The sequence below is a fragment of the Triticum aestivum genome, chromosome 1B (assembly GCF_018294505.1).
Source record: "Triticum aestivum cultivar Chinese Spring chromosome 1B, IWGSC CS RefSeq v2.1, whole genome shotgun sequence".
In the NCBI taxonomy this organism is placed as follows: domain Eukaryota; kingdom Viridiplantae; phylum Streptophyta; class Magnoliopsida; order Poales; family Poaceae; genus Triticum; species Triticum aestivum.
In genome coordinates, this window is record NC_057795.1 from 467,145,824 (window position 1) to 467,172,816 (window position 26,993).

The 26,993-nt window shown below is 47.1% G+C and overlaps 1 protein-coding gene across 1 annotated transcript; it reads left to right on the plus strand.

Moving 5' to 3' along the window:
• Nucleotides 1–24,153: 24,153 nt before the first annotated feature.
• LOC123132187 (uncharacterized) lies at nt 24,154–26,771 on the plus strand. Its single transcript, XM_044551958.1, has one exon. It carries the CDS (start codon nt 24,345–24,347, stop codon nt 26,451–26,453), a length of 2,109 nt encoding a protein of 702 aa, XP_044407893.1. The 5' UTR covers nt 24,154–24,344; the 3' UTR covers nt 26,454–26,771.
• Nucleotides 26,772–26,993: the final 222 nt, after the last annotated feature.

Here is a 26,993-nt window from a genome sequence, read left to right on the forward strand (position 1 = left end):
AAAGCAACGCAGGTGCCTGGGCAGCGAGGCCCAAGAGACCAATGGAGCACCGGCGCCTAAAAGACAGCCGACGAGCCTGACGCAGCCGTCCCGATGCAGCCAAGAACGAGGCCAGCGAGGTAGACCGTCGGGCCGCCGTGCAGACGCGAGGGAGGCGGATGGTGTGGATCGATGGGCGAGCCGGCGCGCAAGCGACGACTATGATTGGCTGTAGCATGGCGCAAGGCTGCCGGGTCGGGGCGATGCAGGTGTCCCGGTCGAAGCAGGCGGACCGACGCGCGGATGACGGCTGGCCCTGACGGGCCGCCTCAGCGCGTGGCCACCGGGTCGGAGGAGAGGCCGGCTGGTCGCGTCGGGGTCGGAGTAGAAGCGCTCCGGGTCGACGACGGCGGTGGGCGACGCAAACCAATCAAGAATAGATCGGAAAACCAAAAAGAAACCGCGCGATCAAAACGACCGGCGAGAGAGCAAAAAAACCCGGAGTAAGGGCTCGGGAAAAAGACTCTCTAGGGCAGCCGGCCAACACGGCCAGTGGACGAACCCTAGGTATGGGCGGGGCGGCCCCCGGCGTCGATCATGGAGGCCGACCGCCCCGGGGGCGGCGCCAGGGTGCGGAAGCGGTGACGACTAGGGTTTAGAATCTAGAAACTGATACCATGTTAGAAGGGAGAGAGGGACTTGGTGGAATAGTTCGATGTATTGCTTGAGCCTCATGGGCATATATATAGGAGTACATGATCATCTTGGAGTACAAGGCAAGGTAGAATAATACCTACGCTATCCTAGCTTTCCTAATAATCACGATACTCAACATGTGATCCTAGGGCGGCGTCCACGGCCCCGTCCTAAACGACGCCAGAGGCCAAACCGGCACTCTGGGTCATGTCTACTGTCCTCCTAGGCGAGGCCTAGGACTCAGGGGAAGGGAAAGGAGAGTGGGGCAAGCTCGTGCGGGTCCCGAGCGCGGGCGTGCACTCGCGGATCTGGGCGGTGCTCGGGCGCACGTGAGCAGGGGCAGGAGGGAGAGAGGAAGGAGGGGGACGGCATGCTGGCGTGTTGAGGATGCCGGGGGGCCTCGATAGGCGCGCGGGGAAGGGCCAAGGTGGTCAGGGGCGTCGGGCAGGGGGGCGCTACAGTGCCCTGGTGCATTGTAGCACGCTCCAGAGCGTGCTAATGGTCGGCATGGCCATTTTCAAATGGCAGGGGCATGTCTACTAGTGTCCTGGAATTTCCTTGGATGCTCCAGAGAGTATAGGGGCCAGCCAAGCTTGCTAGAGACGAAAGGAGAGAGAGAAAGTGGTCCTGCCATGAGTGAACAGGGAGAGAAAGAGAGGGTTCTACCCACCAATGATTTATCTATGGTCATGCCAAACTTACTGGAGGTTGAAGAGGATTAGGAGGGATGGTGGTAAAAAGTTGAAGCAAAGGAGTAGAGTAAAAAGGGTCAAAATGATGCTTTTGGCAAAATACCAGAAGGTGTTTGATGATGTTTTGGGCAAGAAAAAGATTTATTCTTAACTTGAGATTTAACAAGATCAAATGGCTTATGGGAATGGGTTTGATCACCAAGTTTGAGCTTAGTTGGAGAAAGTTGCGAGTGTAACTTTGGTAAACCCTAGAAATCAACAGAAATGGATTTTCCAAGATTTAGTCATGCAAATCTTTTCTCCTTGATGCATCACCTAGTGTAGTGTCATCATTTAAGGAGTTTAGCATGTCCACAAAAATTGGGATCAAAAGGTGAAAGTTGGCAATGTAAAGTTGTTCAAACTTGGATCTGGACAGAGAGGGTTTTGGGGCACTTTTGTGAACCAAAACTATTTGGATTGGGACTAAACTTTGCAAGATCATGAAATTAGGCATATGTGACTTGCTAGAATTTTCTTGGAATTTTTAGATAATATTTCCTTTGTAAATATTTCAAAAGCTTGAAATATCCAGGAAGGGTTTTTGAGGGATTTGACCAATATTTTGAACATGACCATGTGTTGAAACTCTTATATATTGACAAAATATGTCCACTGAGTTTCCCTAAATTTTCACAAATATTTTTAAAGCATTAAAATAATTTTAACCTATTAAAGACCATTTCTGGCCTAAAGAAAAAGCCTTTAAATAAAATAGCAAAATAACTTTTAAAAAATATATTTTTGTGGTCTATGGGAGTCCTATACCTAATAGGAATCAAACATACTCTTTGAAAGATTTTTCATTCCCCAAATCAAGTACTTTTAGTGCAAACCTCAATTCAGGGGTTTTGGGAAAACTAAATTTAGAAAAGACTTTTTGGCCAGATTATTTTTGTAAGAAAATTATATAATGTACTATACACATGGCATGGTCATTGGGGCAAAAGTTTGGTTCAAGGAGAAGGAGTATGAGAGTTAGAGGATTTATTTGATTTTTAGAGCACTTGCAAACAACAAACAAAAAATCCAATCAAGCAATGTCCAAAACACTCAAAAGTTTTTTGTAAAATCACAATTTGTCATGATTTATTAGCTTAAGTATTGTGGCATGAAGATCGGGGTGTGACAGACCTACCCCCCTTACAAGAATCTCGTCCCCGAGATTCCCAAACTATGCACTGAAAGGAATACAGAAACTTAGATCCGGGGTAGTCTTTATGTCCTCATACTGCTTTTGCTTCTGTGTGATGCTCCATTGAATCTTTAAGTACTTGATGGTGTAGCTTCGTGTATAGCATTCTACTTGATCCAGGTTGCTAAGGGGTTTCTCACGTAGGTCAGGTTGGGCTAAAGGTCAATGGTTCTATGATCGATGTCCTTATAGGGATCATACTTGTCAGGAAGCTGGAAACACTTTCCGAGTTGTGGTACGTGGAAAATGTTATGCACATTGGATAATTTAGTTGGTGACTCCAGCTGGTAGTTGTCTACTCTTCGTCTTGCCGTGATCTCAGAGGGGGCCTGTAAATCTTGGTGTGAGCTTCCTTTTTGCATGGAAATGCTTGGTTCCTTCGAGAGGAGTGGTTTGCAGATACGCACGGTCTTCGACGAGGAAGTTCACTTCTTGACGATGGTAGTTGGTATAGTCCTTCCTCCTTGACATGGCGGTCTTCAGACGTTCCCTAACCAGCTGAATGGTTCTTCTTCCATCTTCGGGTGGACAAGTAGGTCATTAAATAAAGATGACAACCAACTTGTCAAAGTACTCCATGAAGTCTTTGATCACAAGGTACATAAAGTAGGCTGGGGTATTGGTGGTGGTCACGGTTGAGTATGGGTCAAGGTGTTCTCGACCTAGAGCCAAACCCCATGGTCATGATCTAACCATGTTGTGGCTTGGTAAGGCTTAAGGGTTTCAAGGATTCTAGGGTGTGAGTGAACGTCTGTCATCTTATCCTTGAGCACAGTTTCTGAGATGCCAGTTGTTCTATCTAGTCTTCTAAACAAATCACATCATATTTCCGAAAGAAACATCCCGTATAGGTCAACTCCAATCATCACTCATGATATTTATATCCTCATGGCTCCCGGGAGGAGGTCTTAACAAAATCATACATGTCTACTATCCCCAAACTCATGTGTATGGCTATCCTCATGTAAAAATCCATGGGTAGAACATACAACTGCCAAACTTGAATTAAACATGACAATCCAAGTGCTCAGCTTCTTCTTCCAAGGTCCAAGATATTGCATCCTATCCTAAGGAAACACGTCGTATGCCACTCAAAGATCTTGTTTCCTTCCTATGAATCAACTCCAACAGCCCATTAACCTTCATCAATCACTACATAATCCATTAATTCTACAAATCCAATGTCTATGGTGTTCCACATGATCTACTAATGTCCTATAACCCCCAAATACTTGAAAGGGTTGTCCTTACTATAGTCAGTCCACCAATTCCCATTATCGTGATCCGATAAACTCCAATGTCAGCTTATATAGATCCCTAAATCAACTCTGGCAATTAATCCAATCTCCTAGTTTATGGCCCACCGAGAAACATGGTATCAAGATCAAGATCAACAGTCCAAATCCAGTTTACTCTGAACCATGTAGGCTTACTTAGCATCTATACTTTACTAGGATCACCTATTTAAATCCAAATCTCATGTACATCAAGAATTACTACAGGTTTCCCCCAAATCAATATCGTAATGTCAACTATCTCCTATCAATATTCCCTGGCTAAGTCAAATCCTTATACCTCCAAGAATTTTAGTTCGCGATCATAATTGTCCTATGAAATCCAATTTACTCAGGGACAACGAAAGTTATGCTACTCCATTAACATGATCCCGCCAAGTTCATCTACCAACATGAAAGCCTCATAATCCACCAAAGTCTCAGATAATTCCTCAAGGTTACTGATATACACTCATCAAGTCATTCATCATCTACCCTTATATCCTCATATTGGTCTTCCCCATGGCACCACCAGTTCTGGTGCTATGTTAGGATGACAATGTGCTTGCTCACTTCATCCACTAGTCCCATAATGAACCCAGTGCCAAGCAAGGTTACAGAGGCTTAACTAGTTCTCTTGCAATTTTGTGGGTTAAGCACATGGTTAAGGATTCGAGCTAGGGTATCTCGTGATGTCTGGAAGGTTCTAGGGATAGGTTTCTAATCTTGAGGGGTAAACATAACTCTACGGGGTTGCACTTGGTCGAGGAGGCTGCAGCAAAATTCTTTAGTGCTAGTTGGTCACCGAGGTGGAATCCTTGGTGCATCTTGTCTTGCTGGTCTTGAGTTGATGAGAGAGAGGAGAGGGAAAGTAACATAGATGGGGGATGCCTAAAGGGGGTTCTATAGTGCAGGTGCAAACAGACAAGTGCCAAAAGAGCCACACACACAATTTCATTAAGATAAGATAGGTGATATAGTCGCGTACATGCTGCCTAGGGAAAAAGTGCGACTTATATCGAAACACAAACAGATAAGAACAAGCAACTCTCAACATGGTTTCATTTGAACCATCATATGGACTCGACTACGCATAGGGGGTACATGACTCATCCTACCCTAGGGGTCCTCGGATTTGGTAGTCGTGCTTGCTTCATCACTTGGAGAGAAAGGCATTCACTCTTCAGCTTCTAGGTTCTCCTGGGTGCCAATGGGCATGCGACAGTCGACTGCTTGTTGGGACACATCTTGTTAATATGGCCAAGTTCACCACACCCGTGACATGTGACGGAAGCGAAAAGGTTGTTATTCAGTCTTGTGTATTGTCATCGAGGGCCTGACGATGATCCTCTACCAGGTGGATATGGAAATCCATTCCTATGCCTCTTGCGTGGGGTTTGGTTGCGGGCTTTCTGAAGTTCATTGATTTGTTGCTCCTGATTGGAAATGTGGGCTTGTAGGGTAGTGATTTGCTATTCTCGCTCGACCACCTTCTTCTTCTCGAGGCAGTGGAGGTGCAGAAGTGAAGGGAGATCTTGGCGAGCCTTAAGGAATGCTTCGGTAAGGTGACGTAGAAGGTAGTCTCCTGCATTGATGAAACGGATCTGGTACTTGAGGGTTGGATCCTCATCTTTTGGGGAAATCCTCACTTGTGTCGGGGCTCCAAATCCGCTATTGCCAGGTAGGTAGTGGGTGGCGTGTTCTTCTTTCATTTCTGTAAGGAGGTCTCAAAGACGGAGGAGCGCTTCGTATGCCACTTGCTGAATGGCCACGTCTCTTGTTGGCATGGGTGGTCCAATGAAGAACCACCCCTGGGGTGAGGTCTTGGCAGGCACAAAAACCTTGGCGTAGAACTCCTTCTCGAGCACATCATTTTCTAGTTCATGCAGGGTGTACATGGGCAACAAGGGATAGTGGCATTGTTGGAGGCATTCTCTTAGGAGTGATGGAAATCCTGTCGTAAGGAGTCTCAAGGGGGCGACGACCATCTACAAAAGTTGAATAGGAGAGGTCAATACGAAAAATATCCCTTAGGTTTGGGAAAACCTCAGAAAAGAGGCGAGGTATAGATGATTTTGAAAATTTGTTTTATCCTAACTAACTACCATGCTAACAAGGGCTTCCTACAGTCAAGATGGCTCTGATACCAGCTCCATGGGGACCCTGACTCATAAGTCGTGATCACCGAATGCACGTGTGCAGTGATCCCAGAGATCAATGCTCACTGAACACACAAAAGCTGAATAACAAGAATCTTACATCCATACATACCGTCTTACATAAATTATGACCACTATGATCAAGTCTTGAGTATAACATCGCAGCGGAGATCTTCTCGATAACTTGAACCCATGTCGTCTGCCTTAACCCTACAGGCATTCTGACTGGGAAGCGTCCTAGCTCGCATGTTCGTCACCAAGGTACTCTTCTTTACATCATGTTCTCTCATGCCTGGCCAATAAAATAACCAGTGGAAAGCCAATGAGTACTTTGAATGTACTCGCAAGCAACCCATGTTTTGAAACAAGGAACAACAATGCATGATATAGCACTAAGTAGGTCATTTTGCAGAAAGCTAGTTTTGAGTGCACTGACATGTTCAACAACTTGTAAGACATGCATCAGGAGAATTCAAGTAACCGTGAGAACAGGTTACAGATATCAACATAAATAGAGTTTAGAACAAATAGCTTAATCGACATGTCAAGTCTTTACTTGACCCATGCAACTTATACATACCAAGTTTTTAAAGTTTTGGACATAGTTTAAGTAGCACCACCCAACTGTCCTTGACCGTGGATATGACTATTCGAATAGTTTGACACTCTGGAGAGGTTACGCACTTTACCCACAACAATCGGGAAGCTTTCATGTCATCCACGATCCCGCAGTACCTCAAGTATCAGGGGAAGCACCCGATCACTATCTTTCCCTAGGCGACACTAACATAGGGTCCACTCGTTGGTACACGGCCTTTGTGTATAAGCATCAAGATCTTGGGACTCTGCCCTTTCATTATCACACATACACGTAGGGACCAACGGTGTGTCCGGTGCCCTGTGAAAACAGCCATGGCCGCCTATCCAAGCACCACCCCATCCCGAGAGTGACCTCATGTCACCCCCGGCACTAGTAATGCGAGCACCATGCTAGCATCCGACTAGGTAATTAACAATGCCCCATCCCACAAGGGGTAGAGTGGTTGCACATGTTTGGTTGGGACAGTAATCATACCTTCAATCTAATCCATCATTTTACACACACAAATTCTTGCTCTGGTACACCACTTCTTCCTCAAGTGGTGACCTAGTTCAACATCACCCGTGGGCATTAGGGGCACCCGGTGGGGTTTTCGAAAGAATGCAACCCCAAGGTGATCATGGCATACATGCAACGTTATGCTTCAATATCAAGTGTTTTTCATCGCATCTCTAGCACATGGCAGAGCTACGAACATGCAAGTACCAACGGGCATGCATCACTATTGGAATCAGCTTCTTTGCCGTCCGCCATGGCGGACGGCAAAGGCATTGATCACGGATGGCAAACTGTCCGGTTGAACACGTGCCAGCAAAGGCCTTCTTTGTCGTCCGCTTCATAGAAACGGACGGCAAAGGATTGTGCCGTCCGCCATCCGAGGCCAGCAGACGGCAATGACGACGGATGGCAGTGGTGTGGGGTGAGAGCCGTTAGGGGGTTAATGGCGCTCTTTGCCGTCCGCTGACGGACGACAAAGAGCTTAGCTAGGGCAGGAATGGGAAGCTGCCACGTGGCCAGCTATGCTGTCTGCCAGCAGACGGCATAGATGGCCCTGTTTCCCAGGCCTATTTGGTCACTTTGATGTCTGCTTGCAGACGGCAAAATGACCAAATAGGCAGCGAGTGTTGCTAGTTTGCACAGGTGACTACCATGTGTCCTCTTTGTCGTCTGCTAGCAGACGGCAAAGAGATTTGCCGTCCGCTAGCAGACGGCAAAGATCCTGTATAGCCCTTGTTTTTTCTGTTTTTTCTTAAATTCATTCAATTTCACAGAATTTCACATATATATATATACATATGAAAATACTTTCGACAAGCATACCAACACATATACATACCAAATCATATCCCTGCCATATGGATATGATCATCCAACACATATACATAGCAAATCAAAAGTCCATATGCAACATATATAGCTAGCCAACATATCCAACAACAAGCATACAATGGTTTCATCCATACATGCATATATAGGTAGCAAGTTTCACATTGTTCATCCTACAAAATCAAAACAAAAAGGAAGCATAAAAAGAAGAGTAGACTCCATCGACGCAAGCTTCCTCATCTAAAGCAAATCTGCAAATAGGGAAAGAAGAAAGTTAGAAGAAGAAAGTAATAATAATAATAATAATAATAATAATAATAATAATAATAATAATAATAATAATAATAATAATAATAATAATAATAATAATAATAATAATAATAAGAAGAAGAAGAAGAAGAAGAAGAAGAAGAAGATTTTTTCTTCTCTTTATTTTTCTCCTCTCCTCTTCTTTATCTTCTTCTTCTTCTAACTAAGGTAAGTAAAAATGTCATTTTATTGCTAAGCTAGGTAAAAATGCTAAGTGTAGATCATTTTAGAGCTAAGCTAGGTAAATAGGTCATTTTGGAGCTTAGTAAGGTTATTATGTCATTTTCGAGGAAAAAAAGCTAAGTCTATATCATTTTGGAGGTAACAAAATTATCATGCCATTTTTGACCTAAGTATGCTAAGTATGTCATAAATGAACTGAATAAGCTAAGTATAGCTCATTTTTATGTAACTTAGGTAATTATGCCATTTAGGAGGAAAATAAGCTAAGTATCCATTTGTAAAGCAAAACATTAGAGAAAACTTACCCTCATCACAACAAATATGATGAAGATCGCAACTAAGGTAACAATTGATCCAATGGCATAATGGTACCAAGCCTCATTATCAATGGCATATTTTCTAATCTTCTTAAGCTTTAGGCGCATTGCATCCATCTTCAAGCGCATTGCATTCATCTTCACCTTGTGATCATCGATGACATCGGAAACATACAACTCCAATGTCATCTTATCTTCTTCAATTCTTTTAATTTTTTCTTTCAAATACTCATTTTCTTTTTCAACTAAATTTAACTTCTCGACAAGAGGGTCGATTTCAAATTCTGGTTCACATACCTCCTAGATTAAAATATCTCTATGTCAACTTGATGGCCATAATTGTCATAGATGCGAAATGCAACAAATACTTATGAAAAAGAATTCAACACCGACAGCCACATGTACCTCGCACTGACGATACTTGCTATTTACGGTACCATCAACACCGAGGAACCCTCTAACTCGCTCGTCCCCGGGTAAACTAAATAGCAACTACCATGGGTGCAAGGTACATGAGGCCGTCGGCGTTGAACACTACATCCACATCCCACAAGTGAAGCCGGCGCCCCGCATCCCGCAACAATAGTTCTGGTGGTCGATGACGGTCGAACACCTTGGCGAATTTGCAATGGTGTTCGGCCGCCATCGACACCGAGAACTGTTGCTGCTGGACGCAGGACCCTGTTGGAAATATGCCCTGGAGGCAATAATAAAAGCATTATTATTATATTTCCTTGTTCATGATAATTGTCTTTTATTCATGCTATAATTGTATTATCCGGAAATCGTAATACACGTGTGAATACATAGACCACAATACGTCCCTAGTAAGCCTCTAGTTGACTAGCTCGTTGGTCAACAGATAGTCATGGTTTCCTGACTATGGACATTAGATGTCATTGACAACGGGATCACATCATTAGGAGAATGATGTGATGGACAAGACCCATTCCTAAGCATAGCACAAGATCGTGTAGTTCGTTTTGCTAGGGCTTTTCCAATGTCAAGTATCTCTTCCTTAGACCATGAGATCGTGTAACTCCCGGATACCGTAGGAGAGCTTTGGGTGTACCAAACGTCACAACATAACTGGGTGACTATAAAGGTGCACTACAGGTATCTCCGAAAGTGTCTGTTGGGTTGACACGGATCGAGACTGGGATTTGTCACTCCGTATGACGGAGAGGTATCTCTGGGCCCACTCGGTAATGCATCATCATAATGAGCTCAAAGTGACCAAGTGTTTGGTCACGGGATCATGCATTACGGTACGAGTAAAGTGACTTGCCGGTAACGAGACTGAACGAGGTATTGGGATACCGACGATCGAGTCTCGGGCATGTAACGTACCGATTGACAAAGGGAATAGTATACGGGGTTGCTTGAATCCTCGACATCGTGGTTCATCCGATGACATCATCGAGGAGCATGTGGGAGCCAATATGGGTATCCAGATCCCGCTGTTGGTTATTGACCGGAGAGCCGTCTCGGGCATGTCTGCGTGTCTCCTGAACCCGTAGGGTCTACACACTTAAGGTTCGGTGACGCTAGGGTTATTAGGAAGACTTGTATGTGATTACCGAATGTTGTTCGGAGTCCCGGATGAGATCCCGGACGTCACGAGGAGTTCCGGAAGGGTCCGGAGGTAAAGATTTATATATGGGAAGTTGTCATGCGGACACCAGAAAGTTTCGGGGGCATATCGGTATTGTACCGGGGCCACCGAAAGGGTTCCGGGGGTCCACCGGGAGGGGCCACCCCTCTCGGAGGACCTCATGGGCCGCATGGGGCAGGGAACCAGCCCCTGGAGGGCTGGGCGCCCCCCCTTGGGCCCATGCGCCTAGGGTTGGGGGGGAACCCTAAGGGGGGCGCACCCCCTTTGCTTGGGGGGCAAGCCCCCTCCCTGGCTGCCCCTCCCCCCCTCTAGATCTCATCTAGAGGGGGCCGGGCCCCTTCCCCCTTCCCCTATAAATAGAGGGGCGAGGGGAGGGCTGAACACCTGATCCAAGGCGCAGCCCCTCCCCTCCCCAACACCTCTCCTCCTCCGTTGAGCGCTTGGCGAAGCCCTGTCGGAGTACTGCCTCTCCACCATCATCACACCGTCGTGCTGCTGCTGGAGCCTTCTTCCTCAACCTCTCCTTCCCCCTTGCTGGATCAAGAAGGAGGAGACCTCGTCCGTACCGTACGTGTGTTGAACGCGGAGGTGTTGTCCGTTCAGCACTTGGTCATCGGTGATTTGAATCACGGCGAGTACGACTCCATCATCACCGTTCCCTTGAACGCTTCCGCACGCGATCTACAAGTGGTATGTAGATGCAATCTCTCTCCCATGACTCGTTGCTTAGATGAACTCATAGATGGATCTTGGTGAAACCGTAGGAAAAGTTTTATTTTCTGCAACGTTCCCCAATAGTGGCATCATGAGCTAGGTCTATGCGTAGTTCTCTATTGCACGAGTAGAACAAAATTTTGTTGTGGGTGTAGATCTTGTCAACTTGCTTGCCGCTACTAGTCTTTTCTTGCTTCAGCGGTATTGTGGGATGAAGCGGCCCAGAACGACCTTACACGTACGCTTACGTGAGACAGGTTCCACCGACTGACATGCACTAGTTGCATAAGGTGGCTAGCGGGTGTCTGTCTCTCCTACTTTAGTTGGAGCGGATTAGATGAAAAGGGTCCTTATGAAGGGTAAATAGAAGTTGACAAAATCACGTTGTTGTTATTCGTAGGTAAGAAAACGTTCTTGCTAGAACCCAATTGCAGCCACGTAAAAGATGCAACAACAATTAGAGGATGTCTAACTTGTTTTTGCAGCAATTGTCATGTGATGTGATATGGCCAGAAGTTGTGATGAATGATGAATGATATATTGTGATGTATGAGATCATGTTCTTGTAATAGGAATCACGACTTGCATGTCGATGAGTATGACAACCGGCAGGAGCCATAGGAGTTGTCTTTATTTTTTGTATGACCTGCGTGTCATTGAAGAACGCCATGTAAATAACTTTACTTTATTGCTAAACACGTTAGCCATAGAAGTAGAAGTAGTCGATTGGCGTGACAACTTCATGAAGACACAATGATGGAGATCATGATGATGGAGATCATGGTGTCATGCCGGTGATGAAGATGATCATGGAGCCCCGAAGATGGAGATCGAGGGAGCTATATGATATTGGCCATATCATGTCACTACTATATAATTGCATGTGATGTTTATTATGTTTTATGCATCTTGTTTACTTAGAACGGCGGTAGTAAATAAGATGATCGCTTATAATAATTTCAAGAAAGTGTTCCCCCTAACTGTGCACCATTGCTAAAGTTCGTCGTTTCGAAGCACCATGTGATGATCGGGTGTGATAGATCCTTACGTTCACATACAACGGGTGTAAGACAGATTTACACATGCAGAACACTTAGGGTTAACTTGACGAGCCTAGCATGTACAGACATGGCCTCGGAACACAGAGACCGAAAGGTCGAACATGAGTCGTATGGAAGATACGATCAACATGGAGATGTTCACCGATGATGACTAATCCGTCTCACGTGATGATCAGACACGGCCTAGTCGACTCGGATCGTGTAACACTTAGATGACTAAAGGGATGTCTAATCTGAGTGGGAGTTCATTAAATAATTTGATTAGATGAACTTAATTATCATGAACTTAGTCTAAAACTTTTGCAAAATATTTCTTGTAGATCAAATGGCCAACGCTCATGTCAACATGAACTTCAACGCATTCCTAGAGAAAACCAAGCTGAAAGATGATGGCAGCAACTATTCGGACTGGGTCCGGAACCTGAGGATCATCCTCATAGCAGCCAAGAAAGATTATGTCCTAGATGCACCGCTAGGTGAAGCACCCATCCCAGAGAACCAAGACGTTATGAACACTTGGCAATCACGCGTTGATGATTACTCCCTCGTTCAGTGCGGCATGCTTTACAGCTTAGAACGGGGGCTCCAAAAGCGTTTTGAGAAGCACGGAGCATATGAGATGTTCGAGGAGCTGAAAATGGTTTTCCAAGCTCATGCCCGGGTCGAGAGATATGAAGTCTCCGACAAGTTCTATAGTTGTAAGATGGAGGAAAACAGTTCTGTCAGTGAGCACATACTCAAAATGTCTGGGTTGCACAACCACCTGTCCCAGTTGGAGATCAATCTCCCGGAAGAGGCGGTCATTGACAGAATCCTTCAGTCGCTCCCACCGAGCTACAAGAGCTTTGTGTTGAACTACAATATGCAGGGGATGGTGAAGACCATTCCTAAAGTATTCTCAATGCTGAAGTCAGCAGAGGTTGAAATCAAGAAAGAACATCAAGTGTTGATGGTCAATAAGACCACTAAGTTTAAGAAGGGCAAGGGTAATAAGAACTTCAAGAAGGACGGCAAAGATGTTGCCGCGCCCGGTAAGCCAGTTGCCGGGAGGAAGTCAAAGAATGGACCCAAGCCTGAGACTGGGTGCTTTTATTGCAAGGGGAAGGGTCACTTGAAGCGGAACTGCCCCAAATACTTAGCGGACAAGAAGGCCGGCAACACTAAAGGTATATTTGATATACATGTAATTGATGTGTACCTTACCAGTACTCGTAGTAACTCCTGGTATTTGATACCGGTGCCGTTGCTCACATTTGTAACTCACAGCAGGAGCTGCGGAATAAGCGGAGACTGGCAAAGGACGAGGTGACGATGCGTGTCGGGAATGGTTCCAAGGTCGATGTGATCGCCATCGGCACGCTACCTCTATATTTACCTACGGGATTAGTTTTAAACCTCAATAATTGTTATTTAGTGCCAAGTTTGAGCATGAACATTGCATCTGGATCTCGTTTAATACGAGATGGCTACTCATTTAAATCCGAGAATAATGGTTGTTCTATTTATATGAGAGATATGTTTTATGGTCATGCCCTGATGGTCAATGGTTTATTCTTAATGAATCTCGAACGTAATGTTACACATATTCATAGTGTGAATACCAAAAGATGTAAAGTTGATAACGATAGTCCCACATACTTGTGGCACTGCCGCCTTGGTCACATTGGTGTCAAGCGCATGAAGAAGCTCCATGCTGATGGACTTTTAGAGTCTCTAGATTATGAATCATTTGACACATGCGAACCATGCCTCATGGGCAAAATGACCAAGACCCCGTTCTCCGGAACAATGGAGCGAGCAACCAACTTATTGGAAATCATACATACTGATGTGTGTGGTCCAATGAGCGTTGAGGCTCGCGGAGGATATCATTATGTTCTCACTCTCACTGATGACTTGAGTAGATATGGGTATGTCTACTTGATGAAACACAAGTCTGAGACCTTTGAAAAGTTCAAGGAATTTCAGAATGAAGTAGAGAATCAACGTGACCGAAAGATAAAGTTCTTACGATCGGATCGTGGAGGAGAATATTTAAGTCACGAATTTGGTACACACTTAAGAAAATGTGGAATCGTTTCACAACTCACGCCGCCTGGAACACCTCAGCGTAACGGTGTGTCCGAACGTCGTAATCGCACTCTATTGGATATGGTGTGATCTATGATGTCTCTTACCGATTTACCGCTATCATTTTGGGGATACGCTCTAGAGACAGCTACATTCACTTTAAATAGGGCACCGTCTAAATCCGATGAGACGACACCGTCTGAATTATGGTTTGGGAAGAAACCTAAGCTGTCGTTTCTAAAAGTTTGGGGATGCGATGCTTATGTCAAGAAACTTCAACCTGAAAAGCTCGAACCCAAGTCAGAAAAATGTGTCTTCATAGGATACCCTAAGGAAACCATTGGGTATACCTTCTACTTAAGATCCGAGGGCAAGATCTTTGTTGCCAAGAACGGATCCTTTCTGGAAAAGGAGTTTCTCTCGAAAGGAGTAAGTGGGAGGAAAGTAGAACTCGATGAAGTACTACCTCTTGAACCGGAAAGTAGTGCAGCGCAGGAAAACGTTCCTGTGGTGCCTACACCGACTGGAGAGGAAATTAATGATGATGATCAAGGTACTTCTGATCAAGTTGCTACTGAACTTCGTAGGTCCACAAGGACACATTCCACACCAGAGTGGTATGGCAACCCTGTCCTGGAAATCATGTTGTTAGACAACGGTGAACCTTCGAACTATGAAGAAGCGATGGTGGGCCCAGATTCCAACAAATGGCTAGAAGCCATGAAATCCGAGATAGAATCCATGTATGAAAACAAAGTATGGACTTTGACTGACTTGCCCGATGATCGGCGAGCGATAGAAAACAAATGGATCTTTAAGAAGAAGATGGACGCGGATGGTAATGTCACCATCTATAAAGCTCGACTTGTCGCTAAGGGTTATCGGCAAGTTCAAGGGATTGACTACGATGAGACTTTCTCTCCCGTAGTGAAGCTTAAGTCCGTCCGAATCATGTTAGCAATTGCCGCATACTATGATTATGAGATATGGCAGATGGACGTCAAAACGGCATTCCTTAACGGGCATCTTAAGGAAGAACTGTATATGATGCAGCCGGAGGGTTTTGTCGATCCTAAGAATGTTAACAAAGTGTGCAAGCTCCAGCGATCCATTTATGGGCTGGTGCAAGCATCTCGGAGTTGGAACATTCGCTTTGATGAGATGATCAAAGCGTTTGGGTTTATGCACACTTATGGAGAAGCCTGCGTTTACAAGAAAGTGAGTGGGAGCTCCGTAGCATTTCTCATATTATATGTAGATGACATACTTTTGATGGGAAATGATATAGAATTCTTGGACAGCATTAAGGCCTACTTGAATAAGTGTTTTTCAATGAAGGACCTTGGAGAAGCTGCTTACATATTAGGCATCAAGATCTATAGGGATAGATCGAGACGCCTCATAGGTCTTTCACAAAGCACATACGTTGATAAGATTTTGAAGAAGTTCAAAATGGATCAGTCCAAGAAAGGGTTCTTGCCTGTACTGCAAGGTGTGAGATTGAGCTCGGCTCAATGCCCGACCACGGCAAAAGATAAAGAAGAGATGAGCGCCATCCCCTATGCCTCAGCCATAGGATCTATTATGTATGCCATGCTATGTACCAGACCTGATGTAAACCTTGCCGTAAGTTTGGTAGGTAGGTACCAAAGTAATCCCGGCAAGGAACACTGGACAGCGGTCAAGAATATCCTGAAGTACCTGAAAAGGACAAAGGACATGTTTCTCGTTTATGGAGGTGACGAAGAGCTCGTCGTAAAGGGTTACGTCGACGCTAGCTTCGACACAGATCTGGATGACTCTAAGTCACAAACCGGATACGTGTATATGTTGAATGGTGGAGCAGTAAGCTGGTGCAGCTGCAAGCAAAGCGTAGTGGCGGGATCTACATGTGAAGCGGAATACATGGCAGCCTCGGAGGCAGCGCATGAAGCAATTTGGGTGAAGGAGTTCATCACCGACCTAGGAGTCATACCCAATGCGTCGGGGCCGATCAAACTCTTCTGTGACAACACTGGAGCTATTGCCCTTGCCAAGGAGCCCAGGTTTCACAAGAAGACCAGGCACATCAAGCGTCGCTTCAACTCCATCCGTGAAAATGTTCAAGATGGAGACATAGATATTTGCAAAGTACATACGGATCTGAATGTCGCAGATCCGTTGACTAAACCTCTCTCGCGAGCAAAACATGATCAACACCAGAACTCTATGGGTGTTCGATTCATCACAATGTAACTAGATTATTGACTCTAGTGCAAGTGGGAGACTGTTGGAAATATGCCCTAGAGGCAATAATAAAAGCATTATTATTATATTTCCTTGTTCATGATAATTGTCTTTTATTCATGCTATAATTGTATTATCCGGAAATCGTAATACACGTGTGAATACATAGACCACAATACGTCCCTAGTAAGCCTCTAGTTGACTAGCTCGTTGGTCAACAGATAGTCATGGTTTCCTGACTATGGACATTAGATGTCGTTGACAACGGGATCACATCATTAGGAGAATGATGTGATGGACAAGACCCATTCCTAAGCATAGCACAAGATCATGTAGTTCGTTTTGCTAGAGCTTTTCCAATGTCAAGTATCTCTTCCTTAGACCATGAGATCGTGTAACTCCCGGATACCGTAGGAGAGCTTTGGGTGTACCAAACGTTACAACGTAACTGGGTGACTATAAAGGTGCACTACAGGTATCTCCGAAAGTGTATGTTGGGTTGACACGGATCGAGAGTGGGATTTGTCACTCTGTATGACGGAGAGGTATCTCTGGGCCCACTCGGTAATGCATCATCATAATGAGCTCAAAGTGACCAAGTGTTTGATCACGGGATCATGCATTATGGTACGAGTAAAGTGACTTGCCGGTAACGAGACTGAACGAGGTATTGGGATACCGACGATCGAGTCTCGGGCATGTAACGTACTGATTGACAAAGGGAATAGTATATGGGGTTGCTTGAATCCTCGACATCGTGGTTCATCCAATGACATCATCGAGGAGCATGTGGGAGCCAACATGGGTATCCAGATCCTGCTATTGGTTATTGACCGGAGAGCCGTCTCGGTCATGTCTGCGTGTCTCCCGAACCCGTAGGGTCTACACACTTAATGTTTGGTGACGCTAGGGTTATTAGGAAGACTTGTATGTGATTACCGAATGTTGTTTGGAGTCCCGGATGAGATCCCGGACGTCACGAGGAGTTCCGGAAGGGTCCGGAGGTAAAGATTTATATATGGGAAGTTGTCATGCGGACACCGAAAAGTTTCGGGGGCATATCGGTATTGTACCGGGGCCACCGGAAGGGTTCCGGGGGTCCACCGGGAGGGGCCACCCCTCTCGGAGGACCTCATGGGCCGCATGGGGCAGGGAACCAGCCCCTGGATGGCTGGGCTCCCCCCCCCCCTTGGGCCCATGCGCCTAGGGTTGGGGGGGGACCCTAAGGGGGGCGCACCCCCTTTGCTTGGGGGGCAAGCCCCCTCCCTGGCCGCCGCCCCCCCCCCCTCTAGATCTCATCTAGAGGGGGCCGGCCCCCTTCCCCCTTCCCCTATAAATAGAGGGGCGAGGGGAGGGCTGAACACCTGATCCAAGGCGCAGCCCCTCCCCTCCCCAACACCTCTCCTCCTCCGTTGAGCGCTTGGTGAAGCCCTGTCGGAGTATTGCCTCTCCACCATCATCACGTCGTCATGCTGCTGCTAGAGCCTTCTTCCTCAACCTCTCCTTCCACGTTGCTGGATCAAGAAGGAGGAGACGTCGTCCGTACCGTACGTGTGTTGAACGCGGAGGTGCTGTCCGTTCAGCACTTGGTCATCGGTGATTTGAATCACGGCGAGTACGACTCCATCATCACCGTTCCCTTGAACGCTTCCGCACGCGATCTACAAATGGTATGTAGATGCAATCTCTCTCCCATGACTCGTTTCTTAGATGAACTCATAGATGGATCTTGGTGAAACCGTAGGAAAAATTTTATTTTCTGCAACGTTCCCCAACAGACCCCTGTGTCACTTGTGGGACTTGGATGTAGTATTCAACACCGACGGCCACATGTACCTCGCACTGCCGATACTTACTATTTAGGGTACCATCGACACCGAGGAACCCCCTAATTAACCCCCTAATTAACCCTAAATAGCAAGTACCATCGGTGCGAGATACATGTGGCGCTCGGCGTTGAACACTAGATCCACATCCCATAAGTGAAGCCAGCCCCCGGCGCTTTGGGACGCCGGACGTTGGCGTCACTTGTGGGCCGTGGATGTAGTGTTCGACACCGACGGCCACATGTATCTTGCACCGATGATACTTGCTATTTAGGGTCTTCTTCTACTTCTTCTTCCTCTTCTTCTTCTTCTTCTTCTTCTTCTTCTTCTTCTTCTTCTTCTTCTTCTTCTTCCTCCCTCCTCCTCCTAATTCTACTCCTCTTCTTCTTCTAAACTAAAACTAAAACTAATCTAAAATAAACTAAACTAAAATAAACTAAAACTAAAACTAAAACTAAACTGAAAATAAAACTAAAACTAAAACTAAAACTAAACTAAAAGAAACTAAAAAAACTAAATTAAAAAAAGGGGGAAGAACAAACCTGCACGGGATCGCCGGTGGAGGGTGAGCTCGGCCGGAGGGGCGGGGCGGCGCAGGGGCCACGGGGAGGAGGGCGGCAGCGGGGCGGGGTGGCACAGGGCTGCGGGAAGGGGTCCGGCATCGGGGCGGCCCGACACTGGCCTCTCCAGCGACGGGGCGCGGCGGGGCGGCAGGGCACGGCGGGGTTCCTCTTCTCGGGGGGGAGGGCTGTACGGCGACGGGGCCGGGTCCGTGGGGCGAGGCTGGCCGTCGGGGGCGACAACGGCGACGGCAGCGGCGGGGAAGGAGAGAGGCGGGTGCACGGGAGGGGAGACAGAGAAAGAGAGAGAGGGGAGATGGCATGACCCGTTAAGTGGGCCTTCTTTGCCGTCTGCTAGCAGACGGCAAAGAGGGCGGCCGTTTAGGGCTGGCCTACGTCTCCTCTTTATCGTCCGCTGGCGGACGGCAAAGAACCTTACCTAGCCATGGCGTTCCCTGTGGGGCCCACCTGGCCCTTTGCCGTCTGCCTTCCAGCTCTTTGCCATCAGCTAGCTGACGGCAAATACCCTTTTTGCCATCAGCCCTTTCTTTGTCGTCCGCTTTGTGGAAGTGGACGACAAAGAGCCTCTTTATAGTTAGCTGGCGGACGGCAAAGAGGTGGCAGACGAAAAATTACCAGATTCCAGTAGTGCATCAATGCAACGATTATATCAAGCTTAGCAACATCATCATGCATACGGAAAATTTATCGAGAAACAAGAGAGGTGTATCATGGTCAAAGGGCTGCTTGCCTGGTTCATCAGATTCTTCAAATCTTCTGGTCCTTTTCCAAGTACTCCGTCTACTTCGTCAACTAACGCCGGAAACAAACACAATAAGCAACACAACAAGGCAAGAATAAAAGTGCTCTAAAAATATGAGTTGGACTTTTCTAGGATTCCTTTGGTCATATGAGGAATGTCAAAAGTGGTTTCATTGGGATTTGATCTATGGATATCTCTGAACATTTCAATATGATGGAATCAAGGGATTTGTGGATTCGCAAGAAGTGTATAGAAATATTATTTTGAAAAATGAGCAAAGACACCCATTTAGCAAGGAATGATTTTATAAGCACCTAGGAGTTGGTTTCACTGGATTTGGAGTTCAAATGATTTTTCTATGAATTTGCAAAGTTGGTTATACATGGAGAAATGGACCAATATTGATGTGGCATAGAGAGCATAAGGAAAAATGTTCATAAACTAAGTTATGAACTCATATGCATTTAGAAATTTGAATCATTGCATTTGGATTAAATTTGAGCCCTCTTTGATTTTCCAAATTTTATCACAGAAATGGAAAATAGGATTTTGATAAATATTTGTGAAATAAATATTTCCTGGAAAATGTGCCAATAGCACCATGTGATAGAGCATTATTTAGGAAGTCACTAGAAATTTGAATCATCAAACTTGGACTTGGTTTGAATTTTTTAAGGATTTTTTATGTCCACTAGATAAATAAAATGAAAAGAAAAAGGAACTACCTTATAACACGCACTAGCATTGGATAGCTACTGGGCCGGCCCAGAAGCTCAACCGCGACGCAGGAGGCCACGTCGATGGCGCGTCCAAGGGAATGAGCCTTCAGCGCTGGGAGGCGGGGCAGCTGGAGCCGTCTCCACTTGCCAGCATGGCCTAGAGGCTGGGTCACTGACGAGCGGGGCCCGCCTACAGGTCGTCACCCTCGTCTTCCTCCCGCGCTCGCCTGGCGAGCTCGTGCGGGTCTTGAGCGCGGCCTTGCACTGGCGGATCTGGGCGGTGCTCGGGCACGCGTGAGCAGGGGTAGGAGGGAGAGAGGAAGAAGGGGGACGGCATGCTGGCGTGTTGAGGACGCCGAGGGGCCTAGGCAGGCGCGCGGGAAAGGGCCAAGGTGGTCAGGGGCGTCGCAGGGGGGCGCTACAGTGCCCTGGTGCATTGTAGCACGCTCCAGAGCGTGCCAATGGCCGGCATGGCCATTTTCAAAAGGGCAAGGGTGTGTCTACTAGTGTCCTGGAGTTTCCTTGTATGCTCTAAAGAGTATAGGGGCTAGCCAAGCTTGCTAGAGACGAAAGGAGAGAGAGAAAGTGGTCCTGCCATGAGTGAATAGGGAGAGAAAGAGAGGGTTTTACCCACCTATGATTTAGCTATGGTCATGCCAAACTTACTAGAGGTTGAAGAGGATTAGGAGGGACTGTGGTAAAAAGTTGAAGCAAAGGAGAAGAGTAAAAAGGGTCAAAATGATGCTTTTGGCAAAATACCAGAAGGTGTTTGATGATGTTTTGGGCAAGAAAAAGATTTATTCTTAACTTGAGATTTAACAGGATCAAATGGCTTATGGGAATGGGTTTGATCACCAAGTTTGAGCTCAGTTGGAGAAAGTTGCGAGTGTAACTTTGGTAAACCCTAGAAATCAACAGAAATGGATTTTCCAAGATTTAGTCATGCAAATCTTTTCTCCTTGATGCATCACCTGGTGTAGTGTCATCATTTAAGGAGTTTAGCATGTCCACAAAAATTGGGATCAAAAGGTGAAAGTTGGCAATGTAAAGTTGTTCAAACTTGGATCTGGACAGAGAGGGTTTTGGGGCACTTTTGTGAACCAAAACTATTTGGATTGGTACTAAACTTTGCAAGATCATGAAATTAGGCATGCGTGACTTGCTAGAATTTTCTTGGAATTTTTAGAGAATATTTCCTTTGTAAATATTTCAAAAGCTTGAAATATTCAGGAAGGGTTTTTGAGGAATTTGACCAATATTTTGAACATGGCCACGTGTTGAAACTCTTATATATGGACAATATATGTCCACTTAGTTTCCCGAAATTTTCACAAATATTTTTAAAGCATTGAACTAATTTTAACCTATTAAAGACCATTTCTGGCCTAAAGAAAAAAGCCTTTAAATAAAATAGCAAAATAATTAAAAAATATATTTTTGTGGTTTATGGGAGTTCTATACCTAATAGGAGTCTAACATACTCTTTTAAAGATTTTTCATACCCCAAATCAAGTTCTTGTAGTGCAAACCTCAATTTAGGGGGTTTTGGAAAACTAAATTTGGAAAATACTTTTTGGCCATATTATTTTTGTGAGAAAATTCTATAATGTACTATACACATGGCATGGTCATTGGGGCAAAAGTTTGGATCAAGGAGAAGGAGTATGAGAGTTAGAGGATTTATTTGATTTTGAGAGCACTTGCAAAGAGCAGACAAAAATCCAATCAAGCAATGTCCAAAACACTCAAAAGTTTTTGTAAAACCACATTTTTGTCATGATTTATTAGCTTAAGTGTTGTGGCATGTAAATCAGGGTGTGACACTTGTACCGAATACAAATACAAATGAATGGAAAATGAGTTTGTTACTGTCCAGCCCTTTGCCAATGGTGCTCAGTGAGATCCTCCTGAAGCTGAAAGTGGGTGTTTGAATTTTCAATCTCCTTGTATGTTTGAAGAAAATCTCTAATGCGGTTAGGGTCTCTAGCTGGTTTGACACGGCTACCCACATTGTCGTCAAAGAATTCCAAGTTCATGCGTCTCTCATCTTTGAGAATCATGTTGTGAAGGATAACACAGCATGTCATGATGTTCTTCAAGGTCCGCTTGTCCCAAAAATGAGCAGGACCACGAACAATGGCAAACCTAGATTGCAAAACCCCGAATGCCCTTTCAATGTCTTTTCGGGCTGCCTCTTGCATCTTTGCAAACTCACATTGTTTTTTAGTTTTGGGTTCTTTGATGCTCTTGACAAATGTGCACCAAGGAGGATATATACCATCTACAAGATAGTACCCTTTTGTGTATTCATGCCCATTGATAGTGTAGTTGCAAGCAGGAGCATCACCACTAGCAAGCCTAGCAAACAAATGAGACCGTTGCAACACATTGATATCATCGAGAGTGCCCGGTATACCAAAGAAGCAATGCCAAATTCATAAATCCTCGGATGCTACGGCCTCTAGCACAATTGTTGCATCAGAGACTTGCCATAATACATTCCCTATCATGCCTTCGGGCAATTTTTTCATGTCGAATGCATACAATTAATGCTACCTAACATGCCAGACCAACCTCTCCTCTCATTAGATGCCATCAATTTCTTTGTGTCATCCTCGTTCGGTGCCCGAAGATATTCGGGACCAAAGACACGGATGATCATTTTGGCAAATCTACGCACTGACTTAATTGTAGTATCTTCACCAATGCGAAGATACTCATCGGCATAGTCAGCTGGAACGCCATATGTAATCACCCGCATTGCTGCCGAGATTTTTTGGTATGCATTAAATCCCTTCAAGCCCGCAGCATTTCTTCGTTGAGTAAAATACCGACAATTTGCCTCGCAAGCTTGAACAATTTTCACAAAGAGGAATCGGCGCATTCGGTACCTTCTTCGGAAGAGGTGCGGTGGATACGTTGGATTCTCCGTGAAATAGTCTTGCATCAACATCTCGTTCCCGAGATGGCGATTCCGAGGAATGCAAAGACGCCCGACGGTCGATCCATGCCGCCTCTTTCGGTTCTCGTCTTCGTGCTCCTTGACGGCAAGAGCCATCACCAATGTCTGCTGCCGAAAGTTGGAGAGCATCATCTCAACATGTGAGTCGTCCGAATCGGAGAGCAAAAACTTCTCGCACGGGCTCAATTCCATCCACATGAACAAGAAGCGCACGCCGCGTCAACCAACTTTGCAGACCACTCGACACGAAGCACAAAAAAACACTAACCGGCGGCGATGAGGGGCGGCTCGAGGGTGGTCGATCCCCGGCGGCGACAACGACGAGGGGCGGCTCTTCTCGCCGGATCCGGTGGGGTGGTGCAGCCTAGCGGTGGTGGAGGGTGGGGAACGCCCCGGCGGCGCAATTCCGCCCACATATTTGGCCGGAATCGGCGGCAGTGGACAGGCGGAACCTGTGGCGGGCGACGCGGAAGGAGGTGGGGAAAGGGGCGCGAGTTGAAATGTTCCTCCCGCCAACTGTTTCACTACCATACCGGGCACCGTAGGGGCGAGGCGGAAACCCGCGAATACGCGGGTTAGGGCCAAGTTTTGGTCGCGCCCTTCAAAAAAATTTGCGGGCCAGTCGCGTTTGCGGGGTCTGTTCGGACGGGATTTTCATCGCCGACCTGCATTTAGACGGTTATTTTGCGGGTCGGGGCCTTTTTGGGGTCTAGCGTTGCTCTTAAACTCTATGAAACTAGCTGTAGCATTGCTACGTGAGTAATATAACTATATAAGTGCTTTTTCGGAAGGAAAAAAGTGAAGACACAAATCCGTTATTTTAATGAGAGAAACTTGAAGGCGGGCTCTTGCCTTGAGGCTATGCCTACCACTTTTCTTTGGAGACGACCCCTGTATGGCGTCGACTTCCAAGTCTCTAGAGGCAGGTTCAGAGGGCGAGAAAAGAGCACACTGTGGGTACTCTGAAAGCATCTTCCCTTCGCGTCAACGGTGATTTGCTGCCGAGTCAAGCTCGAGGCGTCTTCCTCTCGACCGGCGGCCCCCACCGCTGCCGATCGATGACGAGCCTTTGGAGTCTGTGGGGAGAGTGGGAGATCCGGGTGCTACTCCTCGGCAGCCTCTCCCTGCAGGTGTTCCTCCTCTTCACCGGCGGCCTCCGCAAGCGCATCGTGGCGTCCTGGCTGCACTTCCTGCTCTGGCTCGCCTACCTGCTCGCCGATTCCATCGCCATCTACACGCTCGGCTCCCTATCTCGGAGCCAGAAGCTATGCCACCACACCGACGGGGAGGACGGCTTGCACCTCCTCCTTTTGTGGGCGCCCTTCCTCATCCTCCACCTCGGCGGCCAGGACACAATCACCGCCTTCGCCATCGAGGACAACGAGCTCTGGCTCCGCCACCTCCTCAGCCTCGTCACCCAGGTCGGCCTCGCGCTGTACGTCTACTGGAAGTCCTGCCCTTCCGCCGCGAGCCTCGTCGCTCCGGCCGTCGTCATGTTCGCCTCTGGCGTCCTCAAGTATGCCAAGCGCACCTGGGCGCTCAAATCGGCCAGCATGAGCAGCCTCCGCAGCTCCATGCTCACACGCCCAGACCCAGGACCCAACTACGCGCAGCTCATAGAGGAGTACCACTCCAGCAAGGATGCCGGCCTGCGCGCCGAGATCGTCATCGTCCCCGAGCGGCTGCCCGTAGACGACGTCCACGTCCCGGAGGAGCCGATGGAGTACGACGAGCTTGTCATCAAGGCGCACATGTTCTTCCACACCTTCCGCCGCCTTTTCGTCGACCTCATCCTCAGCTTCCAGGACCGCACCGACAGCCTCGCCTTCTTCCGCCGCCTGAAGCGCGACCAGGCCTACAAGGTCGTCGAGATCGAGCTCCAGCTCATGTATGAGTCGCTCCACTCCAAGTCGCCCGTCATACACTGCCCCTCCGGCCGCTACCTCCGCGTTTTCACCCTGGCCGCGCCCATCCTGTCGCTCCTCGTCTTCTCCAAGGCTGGCAAGGGACGCTACAAGGAGGCCGACGTTGCCGTCACTTACGTCCTCCTTGTTGGTGCCATTTTCTTGGAGATTTACGGCATCATCCTGATGGCCATCTCCTCCTGGAGCTACGCCGACCTGCGGAAGTTGCGCAAATGCCCCCCGGCGGCGAGCAGAGTGGTCTTCCAGGCCGTCAAGTATTTCATGCCGGAGGCGAGGCCACGGTGGTCGAACCAGATGGCCCAGTACAATCTCCTCAGCTACTGCCTCAAGGACAAGTCCACATGGTTGACGAGAGTGCTGGAGAGTCTCGAGTGGGATTACAACATCCGCGTCAAGACAGCGTGGGACAGCTTATGGTACACGAAGCACATCGGCGTGTCCCTGGTGCTCAAGCAGCTCATCTTCAAGCAGCTCAAAGACAAGGCGAACAGCACGATGGATCCAATGAGCTACCGGCGGTTCGGGGATCACCGCGGGCAGTGGATTCTGCAGCGCAAGGGGTGCTACCAGGAGCTCCGGTGGAGCGTCGATGAGGTCGAGTTCGACGAGAGCATCCTCCTCTGGCACATCGCGACCGACCTCTGCTTCTACGACGACGATAACCAAACGTCCTCAGATCTTGCCCCCGCCGGCGCCGGCGGGTCCGCGGACGAGGGCGACATAAACAGCGGGTCCAGGCTGCCGGCGGCGAGCAGGGAGATGGCAAATTACATGCTGTTCCTGCTGGTGATGCGGCCGTTCATGCTGACGGCGAGCATTGGGCAGATCCGGTTCGGCGACACCTGCGCGGAGGCCAAGAACTTCTTCGTGCGGCTGCGGGGAGGCGAGGCCCGGGCGGAGGAGCGGCAGGGCGCGAGCGCGCTGGCGGCAGTGAAGGCGGATATCGACCCGCGGAAGGTGAAGGGGGACCGGAGCAAGTCGGTGCTGTTCGACGCGTGCCGGCTGGCAGAGCAGCTGCGCGGGATGGAGGCTAGGAAGCGGTGGAGGCTGGTGGCCGGGGTGTGGGTGGAGATGATGTGCTACGCGGCGGGTAAGTGCAGGGGCAACTTCCACGCCAAGCAGCTCAGCCAGGGCGGGGAGCTGCTCACGGTGCTGTGGCTGCTTATGGCGCACTTCGGCATTGGTGACCAGTACAGGGTCGAGGCCGGACATGCCAGGGCCAAGCTCATCGTACACAACTAGCGCAAAGTTCGTTTTGCGCCTTAACTCTCCATCCTGGCATCTAAGATGCGTTCAGTTGCTAGCTATTTGTTCACACTTTTCTGCTATGTCCTATATAACACTAAGCTCCCTAGTTTAGAGCTCACATTTAATTGAGATTTTCAATTAAAATTCGGTCATCCAATATTTCTCAAAGCTTTTTTATTCAATTCTTTTATACTACGCTTCCTTTGTAAGGCCACACAATCAATTGGTATTTACTCTCGTAATCCAATTGGTTGTAGCATTTGTCTTAGGATCAGCGACAAACTGAACAGTGAAAGCGATTCGTCCAAATTACTCTACCGACCAAATACTACTACCTACATCCTGGTTTATAAGTCCTCTTTGTATTTTGTGTCAATTTTTAACTAGAGATTTAACTAATAAAATATTAATGAATGTCACCAAAAATTATATCATTAATTCATATTTAAACATAGTTTCCAATTATATATTTTTTATGACACATTAATATTTTATTAGTTAAATTTAAGGTCAAATTTTGGCATGGAATACAAG

What these genes read in the sequence shown, in the direction of transcription:
- LOC123132187 (XM_044551958.1), top strand. Translation starts at nt 24,345, where the DNA reads ATGACGAGCCTTTGGAGTCTGTGGGGAGAGTGGGAGATCCGGGTGCTA.